At 43.4% G+C, this 25,248-nt stretch overlaps 1 protein-coding gene across 5 annotated transcripts in view; it reads right to left on the bottom strand.

Annotated features, from left to right (window-relative positions):
* Positions 1-10,120: 10,120 nt before the first annotated feature.
* GPR19 (G protein-coupled receptor 19) overlaps positions 10,121-25,248 on the bottom strand; it is a 36,130-nt gene continuing 21,002 nt past the window's right edge. For 4 of the 5 annotated variants that reach the window (XM_045073160.1, XM_013057905.2, XM_013057903.2 and 1 more), the window contains one exon: positions 10,121-11,455. In XM_045073160.1, the coding sequence (XP_044929095.1) occupies positions 10,183-11,433 (1,251 nt within the window). In that variant the 5' untranslated portion in view covers positions 11,434-11,455 and the 3' untranslated portion in view covers positions 10,121-10,182. Of the gene's footprint in view, positions 11,456-11,759; positions 11,892-25,248 lie in introns of all 5 variants that reach the window. The other variant, XM_045073159.1, reaches the window with a different exon arrangement.

The raw sequence follows: 25,248 nt of genomic DNA, 5'->3' as shown, positions 1-25,248 counted from the left end.
TACCTTTCTTAACTCCTCCACCCAGAGGGTGCCTTTTTAAAAACATGAAACAGTGTTTTGCTGCAGCTGGCTTATGGCAGGCTCCCCGGAGGAAAGCTAATTGTGTGCATCTCTTCTCAACTCCACATTGAGTGACATCCAGTTGGTTGCTTCTAATTGGCAATGCTTGGAGTACTGACACCATAGAAGTCAGTAAATGCTACAAATCAGGGATTCCTCCCCCCACCATGCCTTGCCAGACCTAATTTCCAGCACACCACTGAAAAAGACCTAGTGTAGGCTAGAATGGCCCTGACCAGAGCACACATAGTAGAGGCCTCAACAATGTATGATTGGAAGACCCATAGAGCTGGAAGTGCTCTTTTGGTAAGTGTAGGCAGCTTGGAGATGGCCGTATCAAAATGAGATTGCAGTTGACTCTTGGATAACACAGTCCACAACTTATTAGAGTTTGTGGGGAGGGGCTGAGGGAGAAGGAGAGAGTTACAAGCAGACTCCACACTGAGCTCAGAGCCTGACGCAGGATTGGATTCCACAACCCTGAGATCATGACCTGAGCCGAAACCAAGAGTCAGGTACTCAACCAACTGTGCCACCCAGGCACCTCGACCCTGTATTTTTCTTACAATTTTCTCTTTTTTTTTAATTTAAAGATTTTATTTATTTGACAGAGAGCACAAGCAGGCAGAGAGGCAGGCAGAGAGAGAGGAAGGGAAACAGGCTCCTTGCTGAGTGGAGAGCCCAACGTGGGGCACAATCCTAGGACCCTGGGATCGACCCTGGCATCATGACCTGAGCCGAAGGCAGAGGCTCCAACCCACTGAGCCACCTAGGCGCCCCTCTTACAATTTTCTTAATAACAATTTCCTTTTTTCTAGCTTACTATATTGCAAGAATAGAGAAAATAATACATACGACATACAAAAAATGTGTTGACTATGTTAATGATAAGGTTTCCAGTCAACTGTAGGCTATTAGTAGTTAAGGTCTGGGGGAGTCAAAAGTTCTATGTGGATCTTCGTGGGGTATTGGCACCCCTGTCCCTTGCATTGTTCAAGGGTCAGCTGTATCGATAGTCGTGACTTAGAAACTGTTCAGGACAGCGGAGAGATACTCAGTCCAACTCTAGAAGTGACTAAGAGGTAAATCAGTTGACTTCTTAAAGTAAGCCCTGGGGTGCAAGTGGACAGACTTATTCCCCTAGTGAGCTGGGACAGGGCCCCCAAATACCCCTGGGCTGGGGGTTGGGCTGGAGTTGGACAGTGAACTTTGGCTTGCAGGCCATTTTTGACTCTGAGGAAAAACACATATTTGAGCAGGAGAAATGTCCTGTGGTTCAACAGAACTGATTCCATGCCTCAGTTCCCCCGTGCTGAGAAGGAAAGCAATGCCTGCTAAGCACTTTACAGCCCCAAACCCAACATGGAACCAAGTTAGCAGGCTAAAATGACAACTTGGCGTACACCGGGTAGACTTGGATAGTCCAGAACCAAACAGGCCAAAAGGCCATCCCAGGCCCACACAGAGTTTTGGATCGCACCACCTCAATGGAATGAAGACCATGCCTGCCAGCACTACAAGGAAAGAAAGTACAGGATTTATGGCAAAATGAATGAATGAATGAATGAATGAATGAATGAATATACAAAATTCCCCTCAAATGTCAAACCAGGGCAGCCCTAGGCTGCAACTGTCACATAAGGAGAAGAGCATTGGAAAAGGAAGGAAGAAAGAGAGGGGGAAAAAAAAAAGATGGCCAAGCCTTCTCCCCAAAGGAGGCCTTCACGTAGGTGTCAAAATACAAAATGAAAGCCAGCAGTGCCTCTTCCCTTGTGAGAGGAGCCCTGCGTTTTTACCACTCCAGACAGAAAAGGGAAAACCCACATGCCCTTGAGCCTTTTAGGGGGGCAGAGGAAGAAGCCTATCCAGCAGGCGCGAGTGCAGTGTCTTTAAAGCAGAACTATGCGCTCTTCCTGGCACCCAGCAGAGTGGAGAGAGCCAGAAGCAGTGAGGCAAGGGAGGCTTGAGGACAAATCATAGCACAATGGGGCTCAGGAGATGCTGACTCAGTGCCCAACCAGACAGACTGCAAATATAACATAGGAGAAAGTCCTTTATCAAATTTTACAAAGGGCTCATCACACAGGTCCTTTCCATTATCCCTCCATTAGAGAAATAAAATGTCTTATATTAGACATGAAGATATTTCTGCAAAAAAGACATCCAAATGGCCAATAGACAGATGAAAAAGTGCTCAACATCACTCGGCATCAGGGAAATACAATCAAAACCACTCACACCAGTCAGAATAGCTAAAATTAACAAGTCAGGAAATGACAGATGCTGGCGAGGATGCGGAGAAAGGGGAACCCTCCTACACTGTTGGTGGGAATGCAAGCTGGTGCAGCCACTCTGGAAAAGAGCATGGAGATTCCTCAGAAAGTTGAAAATAGAGCTACCCTATGACCCAGCAATCGCACTACTGGATATTTACCCTAAAGATACAAATGTAGTGATCTGAAGGGGCACTTGCACCCGAATGTTTATAACAGTAAAGTCCGCAATTGCCAAACTATGGAAAGAACAGATGAATGGATAAAGAAGAGGTGGTATATATATATATACAATGGAATACTATGCAGCCATCAAAAGAAATGAAATCTTGCCATTTGCAATGATGTGGATGAAACTAGAGGGTAATGCTAAGCGAAATAAGTCAACCAGAGAAAGACAATTATCATACGATCTCCCTGATATGAGGAATTTGAGAGGCAGGGCAGGGAGTTGTGGGGGAAAGGGAGGGGAAAAATGAAACAAGATAGGATCGGGAGGGAGAAAAACCGTAAGAGACTCTTAATCTCACAAAACAGACTGAGAGTTGCTGGGGGATGGGTGGGAGGGATGGGGTGACTGGGTTGTGGACACTGAGGAGGGTATGTGCTATGGAGAGTGCTGTGAAATGTGTAAGCCTGATGATCCAGACCTGTACCCCTGGGGCAAATAATACGTTATATGTTATAAAAAATGTCTTATAGATCATTAACCACATCATTCTGTACCTGGGGGTGACAGAACAACATCAGGCTAAAGTGTGCTTATCAGTTTGTTCCAGATATAGTGAAAATCAAGTATCTCTACAAGTGTACTAGGTACCCATGGCATTTTGAGTCAGGTGGCTGTTTAGGAACATTTCTGTTGAGCAAAAAGAAGTAGGCAGATGGTAGATGTAGGCAGATGGTAGGTAGATGGTAGATGGTGCTGGTAGATGTTTAACGACCAACTCCTAGTTGGGGGAGTTCTGTTTGCAGTGTTTAACAATTTCTGGGGTAGAAAAACTCCCACCGTGGTCAATTTAGGCAACCAACATTTTTGAAAATTTAAAAATTGGCTCTTACAACACATATGACCCACCTTCACACCACTGGGTAATCTGTATAGAATAAGAATAGGCAATATGTTAGGAGCCTTTCAGGTGAGAGTAAATACCCAAGTAAAATTGGTGTAAAGAATCATGAGAGAGAAAGCTATAGGGGCTTGACAATGTCATTAAAGACATTTAAAGTCATTGAAGACAGAATGCTTCCTTCCTTCTGCTCTACCATTCTCAGTAGGTTGGGTTTTGCCCTTGGCTTATCCTCTCATAAACATCCCAAACAGTAAACTCATTTGTCTTTTCTTTGAAAAAAAAAAAAATTAAAAAGCCACAAACCATTCTGTTAAATTTTTCTTCAAAATAAATTTAAAAGTACCTTATATTATTTGTGTTCCCAAGTGTGAGTCTTTGGCTTTTCATATGTTTCTTTCGCCTTCAACTCCAATTACCAAGTAGCTGTTTTGTTTTTTTTTTAAATACCTTCACTTCTGTTTCACTTGATTTCACTGAGATTCATGTGTAGTCATAGTAATAGTTCATTTATGGTTTAACTGAAAACAGTTGTTACATGGCTTAGCTACACAGTTGCTTCTGACTAATCATGGCCCACATGACTTAGGTCCCATTTCATTGATTTTTCATATTCTGCTAGAATGAATACTTAAATTAACAAACTGAGTTTTCCACCATCAGTTTTCTTTTCCAGGTAAGTGGAAACCCCAACAGAAGAGTGATGATAAAAGTCTACGTTCTGAAGTATTTCGTGTCTCCTGTTTTTAGACCATTCCTTCCTAAGAAATATTTGAAGGGCGAATATTTCCCTTTGGGGTGAGTAGAGAAGTAGCTCTACCACCTATGTCCCTTCCATTCAAGTCTCTGCTTCCAATTGTTCCTTCTCCCTTGAGTCTGTAAGATCTTAGCAGAATTAAAAAAAAAAGCTAAAGGAGGAAAACAATGCCACAATTTGAGAGTAGGATTAAAAACCTGTTTCTACTGTTAACACATGGCAATAGCTGCCAAGTAACTTGAAAGATGGAAAAATCCATCGGGTTAGCAATGGCTAAAGTAAAATAACCATAGAAAACCTTTGTTAAGGGTCTCTCATGTATTCAGAAACCCAATGAATGATTTACATGAATTTGGGCTCATTTTAGTACTACAAACAATTCTAGATGTTAGGATTAGACATGTTAGACATGTTAGTCTTACGTGTCAACCTAGCTAGTTGTAGTACCTAGTTATTTCTCAAACACTAATCTAGATGTTGTTGTGAAGGTACTTTGTACTAGTTATTTCTCAAACACTAATGTAGATGTTGTTGTGAAGGTACTTTGTGGATGTGATTAACATCTACGATCAACTGATTTTAAATAAAGAGTATCCTTGATAGTATCGGTGGGCCTCATCCAATCAGTTAAAGGTGTTAAGAACAAAAAAATGAACCTTCCTAGAGAAGAAATTCTGCTTTAAGACTACAGCTTCAAAGCCCGCCTGCTGGCCCATCCTATAGATTTCATAAACGACAACACCAATACCCGAGTTTCCAGCCTGCCTGCCCTATACATTTCAGGCTTGTCAGTCCCTTCAATGGCCTAAGCCACCTCCTCCTCCAAATATTATCATCATCCCATTATTAGGGTTCCAGTGATCCCTCATACAGGTGGGCACTGCCATGTTCCCCATCTTAAAAATGGGGAAGCTGTGGTTTGAGAATAATTTGCTGGGTTAAACAGGGTTAAGCAGAACCTGAACTTCAACACAGAAGTTGACTTCGGAAACTTTGAAAGTGACCATCATACTATTTGTGACTAAGGAAAACTTTGCTGTCTGGATATACACTGGAAGGTTGTGCCTAATTTTCACTAATGTTTATTTTTTAAAGACTTTTATCTCTTTATTTTAGAAAGAGAACAGGAGTGGGGAGGGGGTAGAGACAGAGGGACAGAGAATCTCCAGCAGACTCCCTGCTGAGTGTGGAACCCACACGGGACTCAATCCCAGGACCCTGAGATCACAACCTGAGCCAAAATCAAGAGTTGGGTGCTTAACTGACTGAGTCACCCAGGCGCCCCATAATTTTCACTCGTGTTTAAAGAGTCACTCAAGGAGAATGCATCTGCCCGGAGAATCAGAGAGCCCAGCAGTGTAAATGAATCTAGACAGACGTACAGAATATACAACTATTCTTCTCAGCTATGGTACAGCCCATCTCTCTCCCATACAGCTCCTCACACCTACTCCGCTGCCCCGCTCTTTGGCATGTCCTCATCTTAGCAACCTCAGAGTCCCACTAGTAGAATCCAGTCTTTATTTTTTAAGAGACCTGCTTTGGAAGACACAACAGGGAAGCAGCCTAGAGGGGATGCATTCAAAATTCCCTTAGAGGAGTTTTAATCTATATCTAGCTGCTGTGGGCAAATAGCCGGAGCTACTCTATAGACTGCCTGCTGAAAACCAGATGATGTTCTCCCGATCCTGAAGCCAGATACACCCATCCCTGCAGAGCCCAGAGACTGTTGGCAGTCTTTTCCTGCAGAACTAAAATCATACATTCTTCAAATTATAGGTGATTCCTAGTCATAGAGCCCCTAACTCAGGATTGATGGGCAGTTTTTATTTTTTTAAGATTTTTTTTTTTTTAATTTGACAGGTAGAGATCACAAGTAGGCAGAGAGAGAGAGAGAGAGGGAAGCAGGCTCCCCACTGAGCAGAGAGCCCGATGTGGGGCTCGATCCCAGGACCCCGAGATCATGACCTGAGCCGAAGGCAGTGGTTTAACTCACTGAGCCACCCAGGTGCCCCTGATGGGCAGTTTTTAAAAGCAATCTTTGAAAGAGACTTCTTCTACAAAAGAATATAGAACTTTTGAACACAAGTGTTCAGCTAAACAAAAAAGTTCAGAATGGTCCAGATTGTAGGAAACCAAGAAATTAGAGACGGTCCGAGGGAAATGAGAGAGGCCTCAAGTAAATTTAACCCAACGTCAATTTAACTGCCTCCGTACCAGGAGCGTAGGAACCTTTACTTTTAGGGCAAGTCTGGATTGCACTGTATGAAAAGGGCCATGAATTCTTGGAGCAGAATGGTACAAGAAACAGAAATGAGAGAAAGGCCTGGGTAAGTGTGGGCAGCACAATCACCACTTTGGGGTGGGGCCTGATTTTCTAAAATGACACCATTTGTAAAAAGGGTTTCAAATACTATTTTGACTGGTGATTGCATGTCCGTAAAGAGTATTAATTATTTTGGGACTACCTCCAATGTTTAGATGCTCCGTCTTTGGAACACACTGATTGATTAGTTAATCTACAGCTGCTCCTGGTGCTTGGCAATTGTCCCCGTCTTGTTGCTAGGAGATCAAGACAGCTCCAAACCGGCCTGTGTGACAGGCATCGTGAAGAGGTGGTGGGTTCTGCCGACGAGCCACAGTGCCATCAAGTGGTCACTCTGCAAAACGGTTCGACGGAGTGGGTTTGTGTCCCCTGTTCTCTAATTAGACCACTCAGGTTGTCTCTGTTCCAGACAAATTAGCCGGTTAGCTGAACCTCAGGGAATGGTGTATTCTCTCCATCCTCTTCTCATACAGTGAGGGGTTTTTTCCTTCCATAAATGAATGATGCCACAAGCAAGCAGGAGGGTGAAGTTAAAAGAATGTTGGATGGGTTGGTAGACAGCATTTTAGTTCATCCTTACTCTGACCTCTCTTGGTTGTAATTTCTTCCCCTAAACAAGGAAGGGCATAGACAAGGTCTCTCAATGTCCTTTCTATCCCCAAATCCCTAATTCTTTGCTGCTTTTACATGCAGTTGTTCCAGAGCTTATCCTTGTGGCTGATCCTGGTCAAGGAGCTCCCACAGACCTTGGTGCTGTGGCTTCACGGTGAGTTTGAGCAGGTGGCAGCAAGGGTGGCGGGGGTGGCGGGGGCGGGAAGGGAAGGATCGTGCCCACCACCAGAAGCCAAAACCACAAACTTCTCTGGCAAATGACTCTGCTTGCACATGTTTGATGGGAGTCCCCCTGGGTAAGCCTGTCCTTCCTAAGCAAGGAATTCTGGCCCAGGGAAGCTGCTCCAGGAGTCTTGGGTAAAATCCTGTGATATAAGGTCAATGGGAAAGCCGTTCTGAGCGGGATGTGCTCACAGACTCAGAGCAGCAGGCTGGCTGGACTCGGAGTCCGGCTCAGAGTCATTCCACCTCAAAGGATTCACCCCCGTCCCCTCCTCTGACAGTCTCTGGGAGCCAGATAGGAGGACTGGCTCTATTCTGCACCCGCCCCCCACTACCTTTCTACAGCTGTTTGGAGGCCCCACGAATCCAGATTCATCGAGCTGGGAGACTGGGTCCTTTATCATTCTCTCCAACAACCTGCCTCCTTGTGGCTTTAACTCTTTCTTGCCAGGCAGGTATGAGTTATTGTGAATGTTGTGCTGTCCTGCTGGGACTTCTGCAGATCTTCATCAATCTGTACACAATATTCAGGTTCCTCTGATTTCAGAATCAAGTGAGACAACAGGAATCCTGAATATTAAGCCAGCCTGAACCAAAATACAGCGAATTACCAACATGCTAAAAGAGTACAGCTGAATATGATTTGGTTGACACTTTTGTCATTATTTGGGGGATTCTATTAAAAAAAACCCTACTTTCTATAATAAGAGGTCTTATGAGACTGTGTCACTGAATTTCCACCTACTGGGGTAAACTCACAGAACATTCAAGACAGAATGGACCATAGTACTCATCTTTTAGTTTAACTTGAGACCTAAAAATATATATCAAAATAAAATTGAGATGAATTATATTTAACTTTTTACAATCTAACTTCAAAAAATATGCCATCTAAAGGGACCAAAATAAAAGTATGCACCCCCAAATGGACAAAAATACAAGGGTCTTCTTTTTTAACAGGTCTGAACCTCAGAATCCAAGAGCCAATGAAATAACTGTCTAGCTCAGTCATTTTAGAGTGCCATCTGCTGATGTGGTAAGTGAGAAGATGAGGAGGAAAAAGAGAAGGAAGAAAAATTTGAGATGTTCTTTTTAATCTCTTGAATCTGTTGACTGAAGGAAGCACCTCCACTTAAAAACATCGGCTCTGCAGACGTTTTGTACATGAGCTCTTTCATGGAGGTTGGTCCTGGCCCTGAATACCAAATCCAGTCTTGTCTCATTTCTCTGTGATTGTATCTCTGACACTCAACACCACAAGTCCAAGAACCTATCAACTTATCCATGGCCAAAGAAAAGGTGAGGACCAGCTTGTCAAATTTTGCCTAGACTCTCCTTTTAAACTGGCCAGATTTTCTTAGACCTTCTTTAGATTTCCACCAAGGTGGCACCCAGGAGGCCTGGTGAGGCCTGGCTGGGGTTGGTCATTCACATGCTCCTTAGAGAGACTTCTGTAATGTCATGGGAAGAGTGACATACTGGCAGTTAGAGGACCCGAGTGTGTGTGACAACCAGCCCTGTCACACTCTAATGCGGGCAACTCACACAACATGGCATCCCAGGTTCCTCATCTGTGAAGCAGAGATGCCAAGTGTGTCACAGAATTCTTCTGAGAGGATTAAATGAGATAGTGTTGGTAAAATCATTGAACAACTGGAATTATTATTTGCAGCTCTTAACTGGGATGTGAAAATGCATACGAGTCTTGTCTATAAGCCTCCTATTGTTTAAATAAGAACGTTTTAATAATGTGCTAGCCCTACATTTGAAATAACCAAAACCCGACAAGCAGAGAAGAAAACCTCGAGATAACCATAGGCAAAGAAAAGTCTGGGCTTGGCAAGGGTGTGATGATGTAACCTGGAGAGAGATGTGGGGAAAGAGGTGATGGCTGGGGAAATGGCCTCATGTCTGAGTCTCTAGGACAGTGAAGAAAGTGCTCCTTGTTCTTGCTGTCTTTAGTGTAGGGTAGAGCTGGGCACTCAAAGACCTCTGCCTGAACTGCAGAGCCCAGAGAAGTACCACCTGTTGTTTCTCCTGTTGGCATTTTCTGGCTTGTCTAGCAAGGACACCTACTCATTGGCTTGAGTTTAACTCAAAGAAGAGAAGTAAACATCCCAGACACAGCCTACATGGGATACAGATGTGAGAAAAATACATTATGACTTCAGAATTTTCAGGGCATCATTAGTTGCTTAGGTTAAGGGGGAATGGAAAAAAGAGAGAGAGAGAAAGAAAGAGAGAAATTAGGCAACTTGATTATCAATTTTCTTTCCCTAAGAATCCTGACTGAAATTCAATCACAAACTTCCCAGCAAGTTCCAACCTATTTCATCCTATGGAGTGCATTCTATAGGAGATCTGGACAGTGGTTTCTCGGAAGAAGGTAATGTAAAAACATATACAATATTAACACTACCTCAGTGTTACTTAGAGTAATACAAGTCTCTGAAATGTGAGACACAGAAAATTGCATTCGGAACCAGAAGCCCACAGTTAAAAAATTTCAGAAGGGAGGAGAAAAAGCAGACAGAATAAAACTAAGTTGAGTCATGAATCAAAGACTGTGTGTATGGTTTATGCTTTTGGGACCTAATAAGGGTAAGTAAAAAGTAGGAAAGCATTACCTTTTTTTTTTAATGAATGTAACTAATACAGTAAAGGGACTACTGACCATAGCTCAAGGTGAAAGCTTTCCCTAAAACAAAAAGCAGCCAAAATAAAACCACAGTTTACAAAATAAAACATTTCCCTCAGAAAGCTGATTGGGGGAAAAAAAAAAACATATAAAAAGCTCCTGTTTTTAGAGTTAAAGCTTTTTAATCTCTGGCACATAACAATAATTGAAAGAATTCTGCGAAATTACACAAAAGTATTTGGCGGATTTGAATTAATGGGCCAAGCGAGCTTTTTTTCCTTGGCTTCTCTGTCAAATGAATCATATATCGAGTCTTTGGTTATAGTTTTGGCCGTGGGAGGAATTTCTGAAATGCCAACGTAGTTTTTTTTGGCCATCCTTGAACTGGTTGTGATAGTATAGGCATTGCTTCGGTAACATTTCATCGAAGACATGCAAAAAGTCTCTTTCATTCCTCTCCTAAAGTTGGCATTATAGATGGAATACAGCGTAGGTTTAGAGGCTGAAGAACTAAAGGATATCCACGTGATAGCTGTGAAAACAAGGGAACTTTTCTTCAAGTCTCGTTCGTGGGGGTGCCACAGCTGAGCCACATGGAAAGGCAACCAGGAGAGCAAAAACAACAGATTTAAAATGAGGAACATCTTGATCGTTTTCACTTTGGTCCTTGGGACAATGTTCATGGTCCTCCTCACTGTTCGGCCATCAGTGCCTATTCTCCAAATGTACTTCACAACCTTCTGGTAAAACAAGATGATGAGGACAGACGGGATCACAAAGCTCACCAAGAAATGGATGACGCTATAGGCAGTTCCTTCCCAGGAGGAAGGGAAGAAATAGTTGCAGTGATTGTCCCAGCTCGAGCCAAAGAAAAAGAACACGGGGGTCACAAAGGCAGCATCGAAGACCCACGAGGCCACGATCATTTTCTTGGCCTTCTCTCTGGACACCTTGAAGCTCAGGGGGTAGACAATGGTATAGAACCGGTCTATGCAGATGGAGAGGAGAACATAGATCTGGACGCCCGGGGTGAGGTACTGGAAATACCGCACGACCTTGCACATGACGCTGCCGAGCGTCCACCTGCCGGTGGCAAACTGCAGCAAGACGAAAGGCGTGCTGGCCACGCTGACGAGGAGGTCTGCGCATGCCATGGAGACCACAAAGTAGTTGGTGGTGGACTGAGTCCTCCTGCTCCGGTGGATGACCAGACAAACCAGGGAATTGCCGAAGACAGAAAACAACCACAGGGCCCCAAAGAAAATGCTGGCCGTGGCCACCTCGCCAGGTTTCAGCCCCGGCTCCACGTCTGTTCTGTTGCTCATCCAGCCACGCACCTCATGGAATTCCGTCAGGTCAGGGCCTGGCAGGGAGGAGGCGACCTCTGTGCAGCTGTGGTTTTGCAGGGGCACCAGCAGTGTGGGAATAACCAAGGGTGGCTTGCTGTTGTTCTCCATTCTGGGAGCAAAAACCATACTCACTTGCTTCCTCTCAGTTCTGGGTAAGAAAAGAAGAAGGAGGCCTCTTGTTAAAATGGTGTCATGCAGAGCAACCCCCAAGCCTACCGATCTTACTGACACTGGGTTGTCATTCGCCAGGGAGGAGGACTTGTGCCTTGGCAGGAAAAAGGGACTACTATCCAGAAACAGCTTGGGCTCCGTCTCTCTTTCGTTTCAGGAGCTGTTTTAGCGGATCCCAGCTCAGGCTCTCTCTGGACTCCCCCTCTTTTGACCCTTCGTCAAATGGGGTAGAACTCGTGCCAAGCCCCACCCCTGAACATACTCATGTCGCCCTCACTCACCAGGGACCACGAAGGGTGAAGGTGCTTGGATCTGGCTCATGGCGAGGGCACCACCCCCCAAAGGAAGAGCTGCTGGAATGGGGGGTCAGTAGATGAGAAGTTTTTAAAGGTTGTGACACTGAAGCAATGTGGCTGTGAGCAGAAAACATGAGGAGATGGAAACACACAGATGTCAGCTCTGGAAATGGCTTCCGGCAATCTGTGCATACAGACTGGCTGGCTCCTGGAAGGGGCCCCATTCTTCCTTCTGCAGAGCTTCTAGTACAGAAGCACGAGGCAAGTACACAGAGCCACCGTATGTAACCCTTACAGGAGCCAGAATAGCGCCTAATTTAATGACCTCTGAAAATGGCTCACTTTTTTCCCAAAGAGGATGTGCTTCATGTTCTAATAGCCTTGCCACTTATCCATGACATACCTTGAGGCCTGTCTGCTTGTTACTGTTTCATAAGAGGACATATTGACAGGAGAACATACAAGGTGTCCTCTAAAGAATGTAACCAGGTTACTGGGAAGCTTATGGTCTCTAGATGACTAAAAGCAACCAACTATTAACCGTTAGCTTTTCAAAAGCTTATGATCCTTAGATATAGAAGAATATTATAAAGCCTAGCCTTTATTTTAATTTTGGGGGGAGCTACTTGGTGAGGGAAAAAATTATCCTTTTACATAGGTAAAATGATTATATACTTGTGAGCTTTTCAGTTAAAATTGGGGTGACTTGGGTCACAGTTGGATTATTAAGGTCTAACGTGGTCTGAATCTCTTAAGCAGAAAAGAGAAAGCACAGCCCCTAAATCCAAAATAACCAGAGCAATTCCATGGGGGCTGTAGATAAGAGGACAGCATCCAGCATCAGGGCCCAGGGTCCCCCGCAGTGGGTTCCCGTGACTAGCCTCACAAAGAAACATTTCTGAAGTTTTAGAGGTGGGATTAAGGCACACGTTTTGGGTTTTTTTTTTAAAGTAATCTCTACACCCAATGTGGGGCTCAAACTCACAACGCCAAGATCAAGAGTTGCATGCTCCACCCACTGACCAGCCAGGTACCCTGAGGACAGTTCTTCGGATCCGTAGTCAGACGCGTTATCCATTGCGCCAATGGCCCTCCTTCTGAGGACAGTTCTTAATGAATGAACAGTTCTTACTGGCCTGCTTTTCCTCGAAGGACTTTTGCGCTTATTTGTAGCAGGGAGAGGAGTGTTAATATATACTGTCCTCACCAAGAAACCACATTCAACAAAAATCTGGAGCTCAGGGCAGTCCCTTATTATCTTCAGGGTTTTGTTTGTTTGTATTGTCCATGAGGCAGCCCCACTTGATTTCTCAAAAGAAATGTAAGATAATTAGACATTTGACTATTAGAAGTCCTTTAAGCATGGCTGGCTGGTTGAGAGTCAGTTGTAAGAATAGCAACCATACTTCCCTTATTAAAAAAATCAGGATATGCAGTCTGAACACAGAACATGAGATCTAAAATTAGCACTGTCCTAGAAAATCTGGAATGCATGACCCTTGTACTTATAAAATTGAAGTAATCTCTTCACCTTCATTTGTGTAAAGCCTACAAAATGTCCCCCAATTTTTTTTAAAGATTTAAAATTTAGGGGTACATGGCTGGCTCGATGCAACCTGATCTCAGGGTTATGAGTTCAAGCCCCACATTGGGTGTAGAGATTACTTACAAATTAAATCTTAAAATAAAATAAAGATTTAAAGTTTAAAGGAGACAAACAAGTCTCCCAGGCAAAAAGGGCTGTTGTAAGTATTTTGGATATCTGCGGCCTAAATAAAACAGGAGTTGGTGCCACAGGCACTCTTCTGTATTCAATACCCATTATTTTGAAACCTGTGAACTGACTTGTTTCTCTCTTCCTCCCATAGCAAAACCTTGAAGATGAAACTCCAGTTTACCACCACAACTTGGGCACCGTGAGGCCTCCCATCTGCCATCACTTCCTCCAGCTGCATGTCACCAGTGAGTGTGTCTGCCCACTCTTCTAGCCCCACCACTGGGAGCAGAGGGTCCCGCTCCTCAGAAACTGGACAAGGGAGCCTTGAGGAGCTCCTGAGTCCACGTCTCCCCCTGATGATGGCACAGCTGTTCTGACTCTACACAGAATCACTGCAGCTCTGTTTATTCATTCCAGAAATCAAGACACAATGCTAGGTACTAGGGAGACAAAGGGAAGTAAGGCCAAGAAGAAGGCAAATGTATACACAAGCTGTGTGATCATATTATAACTACATCCTAAAATAATTAAGACTGACACAACCAGACAAGGAGCTAAGTGGCAGAGGAAAACAAGGACCCGATTTTGCACGGGATAGGAGAAGGAAAGATTTCACAAAGGAGGTGAGGTCCAAGTTGGGGACAAGGAGACCAGGTCTTCTTCAGGAAGACAAGGGAATGAAAAAACATTCCACGGGAGAGAGAACGAACATGGAATGGTCTGGGTGTTGGAGGGGGTCATCTTTCTGGGTTGATCTTTTTGGGGCCCTTTTCCCTTTAGAGACCTCATTTTTCTGCCAATCATACCTTCCAGAGTTTATCGTTTTTAAATGCCTGATAATCAGACTGGCCTAACTTTCCCCCAAGGTTACAATGAGAGGTTATATTTTCTGTATTCATGGGCTGCGATGTGATCAGACAGTGGATGAGAATATTAACATATCCAGAACAGTTGTGGTATCCTTGTTCACACAGCACTTCAGTATTTTCCAAGTGTGTTTTGCTTTACAACAATGGTTCTCTAGCTCAGCAATGCAGTTGACCCTTTATCTTTTTTTTTTAAGATTTTATTTATTTATTTGACAGAGATCACAAGTAGGCAGAGAGGCAGGCAGAGAGAGAGAGAGGGGGAAGCAGGCTCCCTGATGAGCAGAGAGTCCAATGCAGGGCTCGATCCCAGGACCCTGGGATCATGACCTGAGCTAAATGAAGACAGAGGCTTAACCCACTGAGCCACCCAGATGCCCTGAGAGAGCTTTAAAAAAATACCCCTGCTCTAGTCCTACCCCCAGAGAGTGAACTGAACTGGTCCAGAGAGCAGCCTGGGCAGCAAGAAATTTTAGGGTTCCCCAGGTGACCGTCACGTGCAGCCAAGATAAGGAATTCCTGCTTTAGAACCATTCCCATGTTTCTGTCATTCCCCCACCAAGCTGGGGGCTCCCAGAGGAAGAATGTTATTCTTTTTCTTTACATTAATAATTTTTTATTAAGTATTTACTGAAAAAAATCCATGACATGTGTGACTCCTGCTCTACGGGGCTCTGCTAGGAGAATTAAACCAGAGATAGAGTGACTGCGTCTTTTCTGGAGCTGAAACACTGATGACCATGGAGACAGGGAAAACGAATCCTGAGCAGAGCAGGGCAGGGCAGGCGAAACTGAAGTCCCCTTGGACAACTGTTACCTGCAGAAGAATTCCCATTGAAGGAGAGTGAAGGTAGCTGAGGGGGTCCTCAGACAGGTTTCTGCAATCCCCACTCCAGAAAAAAACAGTATGCCATATTATAAGTAAGTTCTAGGGTCCCAAAGTAAAATTTCAGAAAGGTTTCCCTGCTTCATTGACTTGGAAATAAATCCCTCTTCAGAGCAGTGTTTCTGAAATACAAGGGCTGCGTAACTGATTTTTATGTCTGAGTCGTCCATATGCAGGAATTTTAACAGCAACAGGAAAGACTTGTTTCCTGCTCAACCTATGTTTTCCTATCCAGTTCTGTGACTGCCACATGACACACCCCACTGACTGAAGGCCTTTATTAAAATATATCTCTATACAGGGGCACCTGGGTGGCTCAATTGGTTAAGTGTCCAACTCTTGGTTTTGGCTCAGGTTGTGATCTTAGTATCATGAGATTGAACCCCACAGCAGGCTCTGCACAGGCGTGGAACCTGCCTAAGATTCTCTCTCTCCCTTCCCCCAACCCCTTCCCCAACTTTTTCTCTTTCAAAAAAAATTTTTTTAAGTATCTAATACTTGAAAATAAGGCAAAGAGAGTATAGCAGATCTTCCTAATGTCATGCTAAGAGATTGTTAAATTGGCTTCCCCCAAGAATTATTTAATTCTCTGGGAGAAAGCATCCATGCTTGACTTTGCTATTTACTATATGACGAGAGCCCAGACATGTGAAGGTACGTGTTAACGTGCAGATTTCTGTCCAGCAGAAAAAATAACCCCCAAATTTATGAACTTATTGCTCTGTAGGACATTAACTGGCTCTGTGTCTTCCTAGCAATCTTATGTCCACCTTCTTTAATAATAATAATAAAAAAAAGACAATAACAAAACCCTATAAATACCTATTTATTTGAATGCTCTCAGAACCAGCCAATTGATGTCACCGATTCCTTCAGGAGTAAGTTGACAAATCTCTGGCATGCATTCATCCTCTATTTGTATAAGACCCATTATTTTATTATTCATTCATTCATTCATTTATTCATTCATTCACTCATTCCCTTATGGGGGGACAGAAGGAGAGAGAGTGAATCTTAAGCAGACTCCATGCCCACTGCAGAGTTGATTCTATGACCCTGAAATTGTGAACGGAGCTGAAATCAAGAGTCAGATACTTAATCAGCTCAGCCATGCAAGCACCCCAGCAGTATGACCCTAGCTTTCGGAAAATCACCCTGAGAGGTGGATGAATGTATGAATGATGAGACACACATGAAAGGACCACAAGGAGGTACAGAGGGGCTCGGCTGACAGACTCCGTGTACATCACAGTTCTGCCTGAGGTGATTCTTGGCAAAGCATATCAACTGGTATTTAGGCTTATTCTTTTTTTTTTTAAATTTTATTTATTTATTTGTCAGAGAGAGAGAGTGAGCACAGGCAGGCAGAGTGATAGAGAGAGAAGCAGGCTCCCTGCGGAGCAAGGAGCCCGATGCGGGACTCGATCCCAGGATGCTGGGATCATGACCTGAGCCGAAGGTAGCTGCTTAACCAACTGAGCCACCTAGGCTTGTTCTTGAGTCCAAGAATCCTAACAACGAATGTGTTTTCCCTCATGAAATTATAAAGATTCACAGACATTCTCACAACATAGGAAGACCATTTTTATTTCTGACATTTGTTCAAAAATTTAATGTCAAACTAGAATTTTTATAATGTTGAATTTTTATATGATTTGGTTGGAAAAAAGAAAACCTGCAGCATTTTCTGTAGAATAGTAAGCATCTGCTGGACCAAAGCCAACACCTACTATAAGGCTGTTTACTAATGACCAATAAGATTAATTACAAGGACAGCAGTTTAACATTAATACTATGGAGAGTTGATAGATATTTTGTGCTTATCTTATGTCAGGTATCTTTAAGGTAGGTAATATTATTAGCTCTGTTTCACAGATGGAATAAACTAAGTTCCTCCCCAAGATCATGCAGTTATAAAGGAGTCACCCCAGACTGCCTCACTCCAAAGTCCACTTAACCACCCCTGGGGCTTCATGCATGAGGAGGCCACAAAAGGCAGGATCTGAATTCAGAGGGTCAAACGGCTGTATGGGGATAGGTCTTTCTTGACTCCTCAATCAAACAGAGGAATGTAAAATTATTCTGCCACAGCCTTTTGCCTACCCACAGATACATCTGTTCAATATGCTAGCTCAGAAATATGTGACATAGTGAACATTTGGGGAAAAAAATCACTCCCACCACATACTGCACAGAGGCTTGGCATCAAAAGTGCAGTAGACATATTGGTCTGGAAATACAGCCTTTCTTCAGAATAGCCCCTGAGACTACAGGAAATTCATTATGACAGATGAACTCTTGTAGCCTTTAAACGCAGGATGAAAGCCGAACTCTAAACCAGTGTGAACTGGAGGTAGGAGAAGTTTGATCAGTGGTACTGGCCCAGGTCAGAAACTGCCTCCTTTAAATTTTAATTGTTATAACTTAGAGAATACCACAGTGGTAGAGATTTACTCTTAAACATTTCATGACGATGGAGGCTCTGCGTATATGTGAAAAGAAGAAATGCCCAGAACAGGGGTGGGTGACTGGCTTGCCTGAGCTCCCCAGAACCAGCTGTGTGCATTTCTTCCCAACTCCAATGACATGATGTTGGCATAAATCAGCCACGGTTGGAACAGTCACACCATGGAAATGGACAAATACCACCAATGGGGTTTTTTGCCCCCTGTGCACCCAGCTATCCCACATTTACCAACCTACCACTTCCAGTAGGATACGATTTACAGGGCGACATCTCCCAGAGCCCTGAATTTACAAACATCAAAGGAGGCCACAGAAGGCATCAGAAGCTTCCCGAGTGGCTCTCTTGCTCTCTGGCCCTGAGCTGCGGCTCTAGGGTGCACATTGAGCCAAGTGCTTCATGACTTTGGTGGTGGCACAGGAAAACCAGGGAGGATAAGACACATTCTCACAATAGGCCGCCCAGGTACAGCTGCCAGATGAAATACAGGATGCCCGGTTCAAGGCAAATGCCAGATCAATGACATTTTCTTGGCATAGATATGGACCGCACAATATTCAACTGGTGTCTTTTATTTTTATTAGCTAAATCTAGCAAACTTATACCCAGAACGTAATCCTGTGCTAAAAAAAACATCTATTCTTCATCTTACAACACAGGGATATTGTGAAGTGGATATGTACACAGGCTTTGAAGTCAGACAGCTGAAGTGTGACACACTAGGGTCACACACTAACTATTTGTGTCACCCAGGACACATTTTCTAACCCTCTTGAGCTACAGTTTTCTTATCTGTCAAACGAGGATGATTAGTCCCTATCTCACTTGATTTTTGTGAAGTTTACATGAGATAATATATGCACAGGAGTTAAATGAGTTAACACAAGTCAGTCTGTCTGGTACAAGGAAATACTCAAGAAGTGTTATCCCTGTACAGTTCTATAAATTACCTAACACAGTGTTAGATAAATTATAGATAATTATATCCCTGTATAGGGATAACACTTATTGTGTTAGATAACACAGTGTTAGATAATTTATAAGCACATAGCACGTGCTTAAACAATTAGCACTCTTGGGGCACCTGGGTGGCTTAGTTAGACAAGTCTGACTTTGGTTCAGGTCATGATCTTAGGGTCCTGGGATCCAGTCCCACATAGGTGTCCCTGCTCAGCAAGGAGTCTGCTTCTCCCTCTCCTCCCACCCCTGGCCCCGCTCGTGCTCGCGCATGCACACACGCACTCTCTAGCTTGCAAAATCTTTTTTAAAAAAAAATTAGCACTCTTATGGAGGGTCCTCAGAAAGTTAAAAATAGAACTACCTCATGATCCAGCAATTGCACTTCTAGGTATTTACCCAAAGAATAAAAAAATACTGAAAAAAATAAAAAATAAAAAAATACTGATTCAAAGGGAAACATGCATCCCAATATTTACAGCAGCATTATCAACAATGGCCAAATTATGGAAACAGCCCAAGTCGATCGACTGATGAATGGATAAAAAAGATGGGGGGCGCCTGGGTGGCTCAGTGGGTTAAGCCACTGCCTTCGGCTCAGGTCATGATCTCAGAGTCCTGGGATCGAGTCCCGCATCGGGCTCTCTGCTCAGCAGAGAGCCTGCTTCCCTCTCTCTCTCTCTGGCTGCCTCTCCGTCTACTTGTGATTTCTCTCTGTCAAATTAATAAATAAAATCTTAAAAAAAAAAAAAGAAAAAGATGGGTGTGTGTGTGTGCATGTGTGTGTAATGGAACAGCAGCCATAAAAAAGAAGGGAATATTGCCATTTACAATGACATGGATGGAGCTAGAGAGTGTTATGTTAAGCAAAATAAGTCAGTCAGAGAAAGACAAATACCATATGATTTTACATATATGTAAAATTTAAGAAACATATAAGCACAGGAAAAAAAGAGAGAGACAAACCAAGAAAGAGACCCTTAACTATAGAGAACAAACTAATGGCTACCAGAGGGGAGGGGAGTAGGGGATGGGTGAAATGTGTGGTGGGGATTAGGGCATGCACTTGTGAGGAGCACGGGGTGATATATGGAAGTGCTGAATCACTGCACTGTACCTCTGAAACTAACATTATACTCTATGTTAACTAACTGGAATTTAAATTAAAACTTATTAAAAATATTTTAAACTTAGCCCTCTTACTATCGTTAGCCCATAAAAGTCTTAAAAGCCCTATGACAAGCAAATTTTAGTAACCACATCACACATCACGTACTATAGTGATAATACTAACACGAGTCACATAATTTAACTATATTAAGAGCCAGTGGCTTTGGGGGAGGAGCCTAGTACTTAATCATCATTCATATTGTTGGTTTTAAGGGGAAAATCACTAAGGTCCAAATAAATCAACACAACCTTTCCCCAAGTTGGACATGATTTCTTTTAGTGACATATTATCCCATAAAACTTTTTTCTATACCCTAAACCAAAACATGTAATACAATGAGTTGAATATTTCTCAAAAGCATCTAAAATCTACTCTGCTAAATTACTTCCATTAGGTAATTTTGAATACTTGCCAAAAACCTCGTATTTCCAATGAAAAGAACTTCCCCTCCACCATTTGAGACTCTTAGTATCACAGGCTAATAAGCCTAGAATTTTCTTGAATGCCCTTTTCCCCTTTCCTATTATAGATTATGAAATATATACAAATATTCCTCCATAGTATTTCCAGCTCTGTGCCTTTCAATCTGTTTCCCAACTGGGATTAAGCTCAGTTTCCTGAGATCAGACTGGGTACACCATCTTTGTGTTTGGAGACTGGTTGTCTAAGGAACTACATTTACTCTTCTACCACATTTACCTTTCTTTGTCCTTCACGTGAATTTTAAAGTATCAGAAATAAAAAGTCAGCATCACAGGAGTGATTTCTGGAAACAAGGAAGGCTTCTATCCCAACTCCTCTTACCATTAGAATATCACTCTTTTAAGGTCAAGGTCCCAATTAAAATGTAATATGTACATAATTCCTATGTAAAATATAATGCTTGGGAGTCCAAGCTTTACTCCACAAGGTTTCTGCTGGCTGCCAGCTGCAGGCCTCTCCAAATTCTTTACAAACAGTGTTGCAGGAGAAAATGTTAGGTCCTACTGGCACCCAACATAGGTATGTAAAAAGGACAGTGGCCAGTATTTCTTACCCTATTGCCACTTAGTAGAGTCGTGCATAGGAGGGATGCAGCTCCAGACCTAAAAATACTAAACTTGTCCCTCTCTCTACTGTTCCCACAAAATCTGTAAAGTCAAATAAGGTGGGGAAAAAAGAAATAAACATTAAGAAACTTCACCCTAAGAAATGACTATGTTGTTACGATGGTATATGTAAAATCATCTTCTATTTCACATTTACCCAATATTCTTTTTTTTTTTTTAAGATTTTATTTGTTTATTTGACAGAGATCACAAGTAGGCAGAGAGGCAGGCAGAGAGAGAGGGAGAAGCAGGGTCCCCACCGAGCAGAGAGCCTGCTGTGGGGCTCGATCCCAGGACCCTGAGGATCATGACCCGAGATGAAGGCAGAGGCTTTAACCCACTGAGCCACCCAGGTGCCCCCCAATATTCTTTTCATACATAGTATGAACAGGATTATGCTAACTACTGGAAGTACAGAAGTTAACGAGATAGACAAGGTTCCTGCTTTTATGGAGCTTATCTCTGGGGAAGCAGGGGGGGGGTGGTGAATAACAGCAAAACAAACAAATAAGTGCATAGTAAAGAAATAGTTGGTGCTATGGAGGAAAATAAAGCAGGATGAGGTACCAGGGGTCCATGGGAAATGGAATGATAGGTGACTGGTTGGTCACCTAATGGCCATTCCCAACTTCTTCCTTACCTTCCTCTGTCAAGTGGCTGAAAAGGCAACATAACCACTTTCCACCATCCCTTGCAGCTAGGGATGGTCACGTCAACATCCTCTGCTTCTGGCAAGACAAGAGGAAATCTCTAGGAGGGTGTTGGGAAGCTCTTGGAAAAATGTCTCTTTCTTGGTAAGAGGAAAGAGGCATGCAGAGTGTTCTCTCTTGTGGGCCTGGCTGCCCCTTGCTTCTCACCTATGTAATCTTGCCATGTGATGATGTCAGGGCACTGGGTCATATCTTAGAAGGTCAAGGAAGTCCTGGGACTCACAAAGATACTACCCAGTGTCTTGACACTGTGGTGCATCCATCACTAGACTCATTAAATAAGCAATATGTTATGGTTTTAAGCCCCTCTGAGTTTTCTGTTATTTGCCTCTAAAATCATCCAGACTGATGCAGGGTCTTATTTCAGATGGAGTGGCCAGAGAAAGGTTCTCTGAAGAAGTGATACTAGAGCTGAAACCCCAGTGATGAGAAGTCAGCCATGTGAAAATTGGAAGAGCATTCTGTGCAGAGCAATGTGTGCGAAAACCCTGGGGCAGGAATAAGCTATAAGCTGGAGCAGATGAATATGGAAGGAAATGGTTCCTGATAATCATCAGCAAGGCGGGAAGGGAATCAGATCACACAGCATTGTCGGGCACAGGTATTCCTACTGCAGTGAAATCCATTGCAGGTTTTATGCAAAGGCGTGATAGGAGTATGACCTGATTTATGTTTTAAAAATACAACTTTAATTGCTGTGTAGGTGGCTAAGAGAAGTGGGGGGCATCAGTTAAGAGGCTATTACAATAACCTAAGTAAGTGATAATGATGGCTTAGACCTAGTAGTGATGTAGGTGGAGAAAAGTAGATCAATACTGAAAATATTGTGGGGACAGCCAACAAGATTTGCTGATGTGTGACAGGGTTTGGGGGCAGGGATGACTCCCTGGGCTTGAGGTTCTGAGATGGGGGGAAAGTTTGGGGAGCTGGAAATCAATAATTCTATTTTGGGTGAGTTGCATTCTTATTAGATACCCAAGTAGAGCTATCCAGTTGGCAGATGAATACCAAAGTTTGGAAAAATGTCTATTCAGATTATTTGCTCATTTTCATTAATTCATTCATCATTCCATAAAAACATTTTAAGATCCTACCCTGTGCCAGAATGTACTGTGCTAAGAACCATGTATACAAAGGCCAATAAAACTGTGCCCCTCCCTTCATGAAGATCACAGTCTAATTATTACTATTGTGGAGGGATGTGGAGAAGATTAATAAATAAGTATAAATAAAGACAGTAAGTTGTAATGAGCAGAAAAGAGCTAAAGAGCAGAGCATGGCAGGAGGGCCTGCTTTGGGGCTGGATGGTCAAGGAAGCAATGGAAGTAGTAGGAGCCAAAACAGAGAAGAACAGGGCCATCTATGGTAGACTCTCTAAGACTCCTCCTGCAGACAGATGACAGGACATGGAAACCAAGTCACCAAGCTGCCTTGGATCCCCAGCCAGTTTTCAGATCCTGAGCAAAGTTTCAGACTCCTTGAGGCCTGGCCTTAGGGCTTGTTATAGGCTGCTTCCCTTGAGGCAACTCAGACTTCTCTGCAGTCCAAAGAACCTTTCACATGGTGGGGGATGGGGTGGGGAAGAGAAAAAAAGGGGCAAGTGAGCCTTGGAGGGACAAAGCGCCTCTGGAAACTTCCTTGCACTCTTGTACAAGATGTGTTCCTCTATTCTCCCATCCCACTCCACACTGCATCATCATTGGGTCATTTAAGCAGGAAGCAAAGAATGCCTTGGTTTCTGCTTAGAGGAGGAAGGAAGCGGGCGGAGGGGGGGAAGAAGGAGGTCTGACTCACTCCCCTGCAGGTCACTGCTCCACGGAGTCAGGGCTGTCCAATAATAACTGCAACTGGATGACTCCCGCACATCGTACAGAGGCAAGATAAGTCACTGGGGGTATTGATCTGTGCTGTGCTTCTTGTTGAGATTCTTTCCTATTCCCTTCTGAGAATGAACCCAGACCCTAAATGCTGCCTTGTCTTGGAGGAGAGTCGTATCACTGGGCCCAAGACAACCGTGTCCTTGGCTTTCATTTTCTGGAGGCTGAGTTCTCTGAGGGGGATTTCTACAGAGTGTAGGAGGAAGAAACAAGGATGTAGGAACCAGGATGTGGCTGTGGCCCCTGGAGTCATGCAAAAGGCAGGCCTGGATGGTCACAAGAGATCTTTTTGGGGATGATGAAAAGGTTCTGAAATTCGATTATGGTTGTGCAACTCTGTAAATATAACAAAAATCACTGCCTTGCACTCTATTATGAGTGGGTGTTATGCTATACAAATAGAGTAGGCCTGGGACCCTTGCCTCACTTCCCCACTGCACTTCAGGTAAGTGACAAGTGGTAATGGAGGAGTGCAGCAGAGGGGCTGGATCCAAAGACTTCCTGGCAGAAAGTAGAGTCCACTGCCTCAAGGCGGGTACCAAAGCCGCGATCTCCCAGCTTTCAAGCATACACACCACCTCAGACCATAATTATACCTCTGCCATGATCAGAGGGGATCCAAGGTTAGAGGGACCACCCATATATTTTGCTGGGTTTGCAAGCCCCAGGACCTAGGAAGAGGAAGAGAATCCCAGAAATGCTTGTCACTGACTTTCCCATTAGCCTGAAAGGATAGAACCCTGCTGTTATTTAAAGGAAGTAATGTATGTAGTAGGCAGACTGGCCTCCTAAAGATGTCCATGCCACACAGCAAAAGGGACTCTGCATATATAATTAAGGTTATGAAACTTAAAATGGGAAGATTATCCTGGACTATCCAGGTAGCCACAAACTAATGAGCCCTTAAAAAAGAGGATCCTCTCTGGTTAGAAGCAGAGAGAGGAGGCAAAAGAAGTCAGAGAATGATTTCAAGCATGAGAAGGAGCAGACATGCTGGCTCTGAGATCCAGGAGCTCCAATGCGATAACCAGGGAGAGGCCACTAGTTGTTACAGATGGCCTCAACTAACAGCCATCCAGAAAATGCGACCTTAGTCCTACAACCACAAGGCACTGGATTTTGCCAACCACTGCAAAGAGCCTACAGGAGTCATCATCCTCTAAGAAGGAACACAGTCCTGCGAACACCTTGATTTCAGCCTATGAGACTCAAAGCAGAGAAACCAGCCAATCCACCCAGACTTCTGACCTGCAGAACTGCAATATAAGAAATAACTGTTATTTTAAGCCATTAAATTTGTGCTACTTTGTTCTGAAGTAATAAAAACTAATTCAATATAGCCATTTCTTTGATAATTCAGTGTGAACATTAAAATTCATACCAGCCATCCTACCACTACCTTCCACTACCCCCCAGCATCTCGAATATCAGAAACCTTGAGAAGCTCAAACAGTATAGTGCTTTCTGGTTTACCTTAAACATGGGACTGGGGGCTAAGAAACCTGGGCTCTAATTCTGAATATAAGTACTGAACAGCAAGACAAGAGACACAGGTCTTACTTCTATATCACGGTAAGGACCTTAAGTAAATCAACCTCTCAGAATCTCCATGGCTATAACATATGTGAGTTGGTCGAGATGATTTCTGAAGTCCTTTTAGCGTTATGAACTAAAACTGATAGGTAGACATTGTGATGAGCAACACACATTTGTTTAATTTATAACTCACTACTTTCAC

The sequence above is a fragment of the Mustela putorius genome, unplaced genomic scaffold (genome assembly GCF_011764305.1).
Source record: "Mustela putorius furo isolate JIRA1106 unplaced genomic scaffold, ASM1176430v1.1 tig00537227_pilon_pilon_pilon, whole genome shotgun sequence".
In the NCBI taxonomy this organism is placed as follows: Eukaryota; Metazoa; Chordata; class Mammalia; order Carnivora; family Mustelidae; genus Mustela; species Mustela putorius.
Note: the sequence above shows the minus strand (reverse complement) of the source record. Positions and strands in the feature narration are given on the sequence as shown.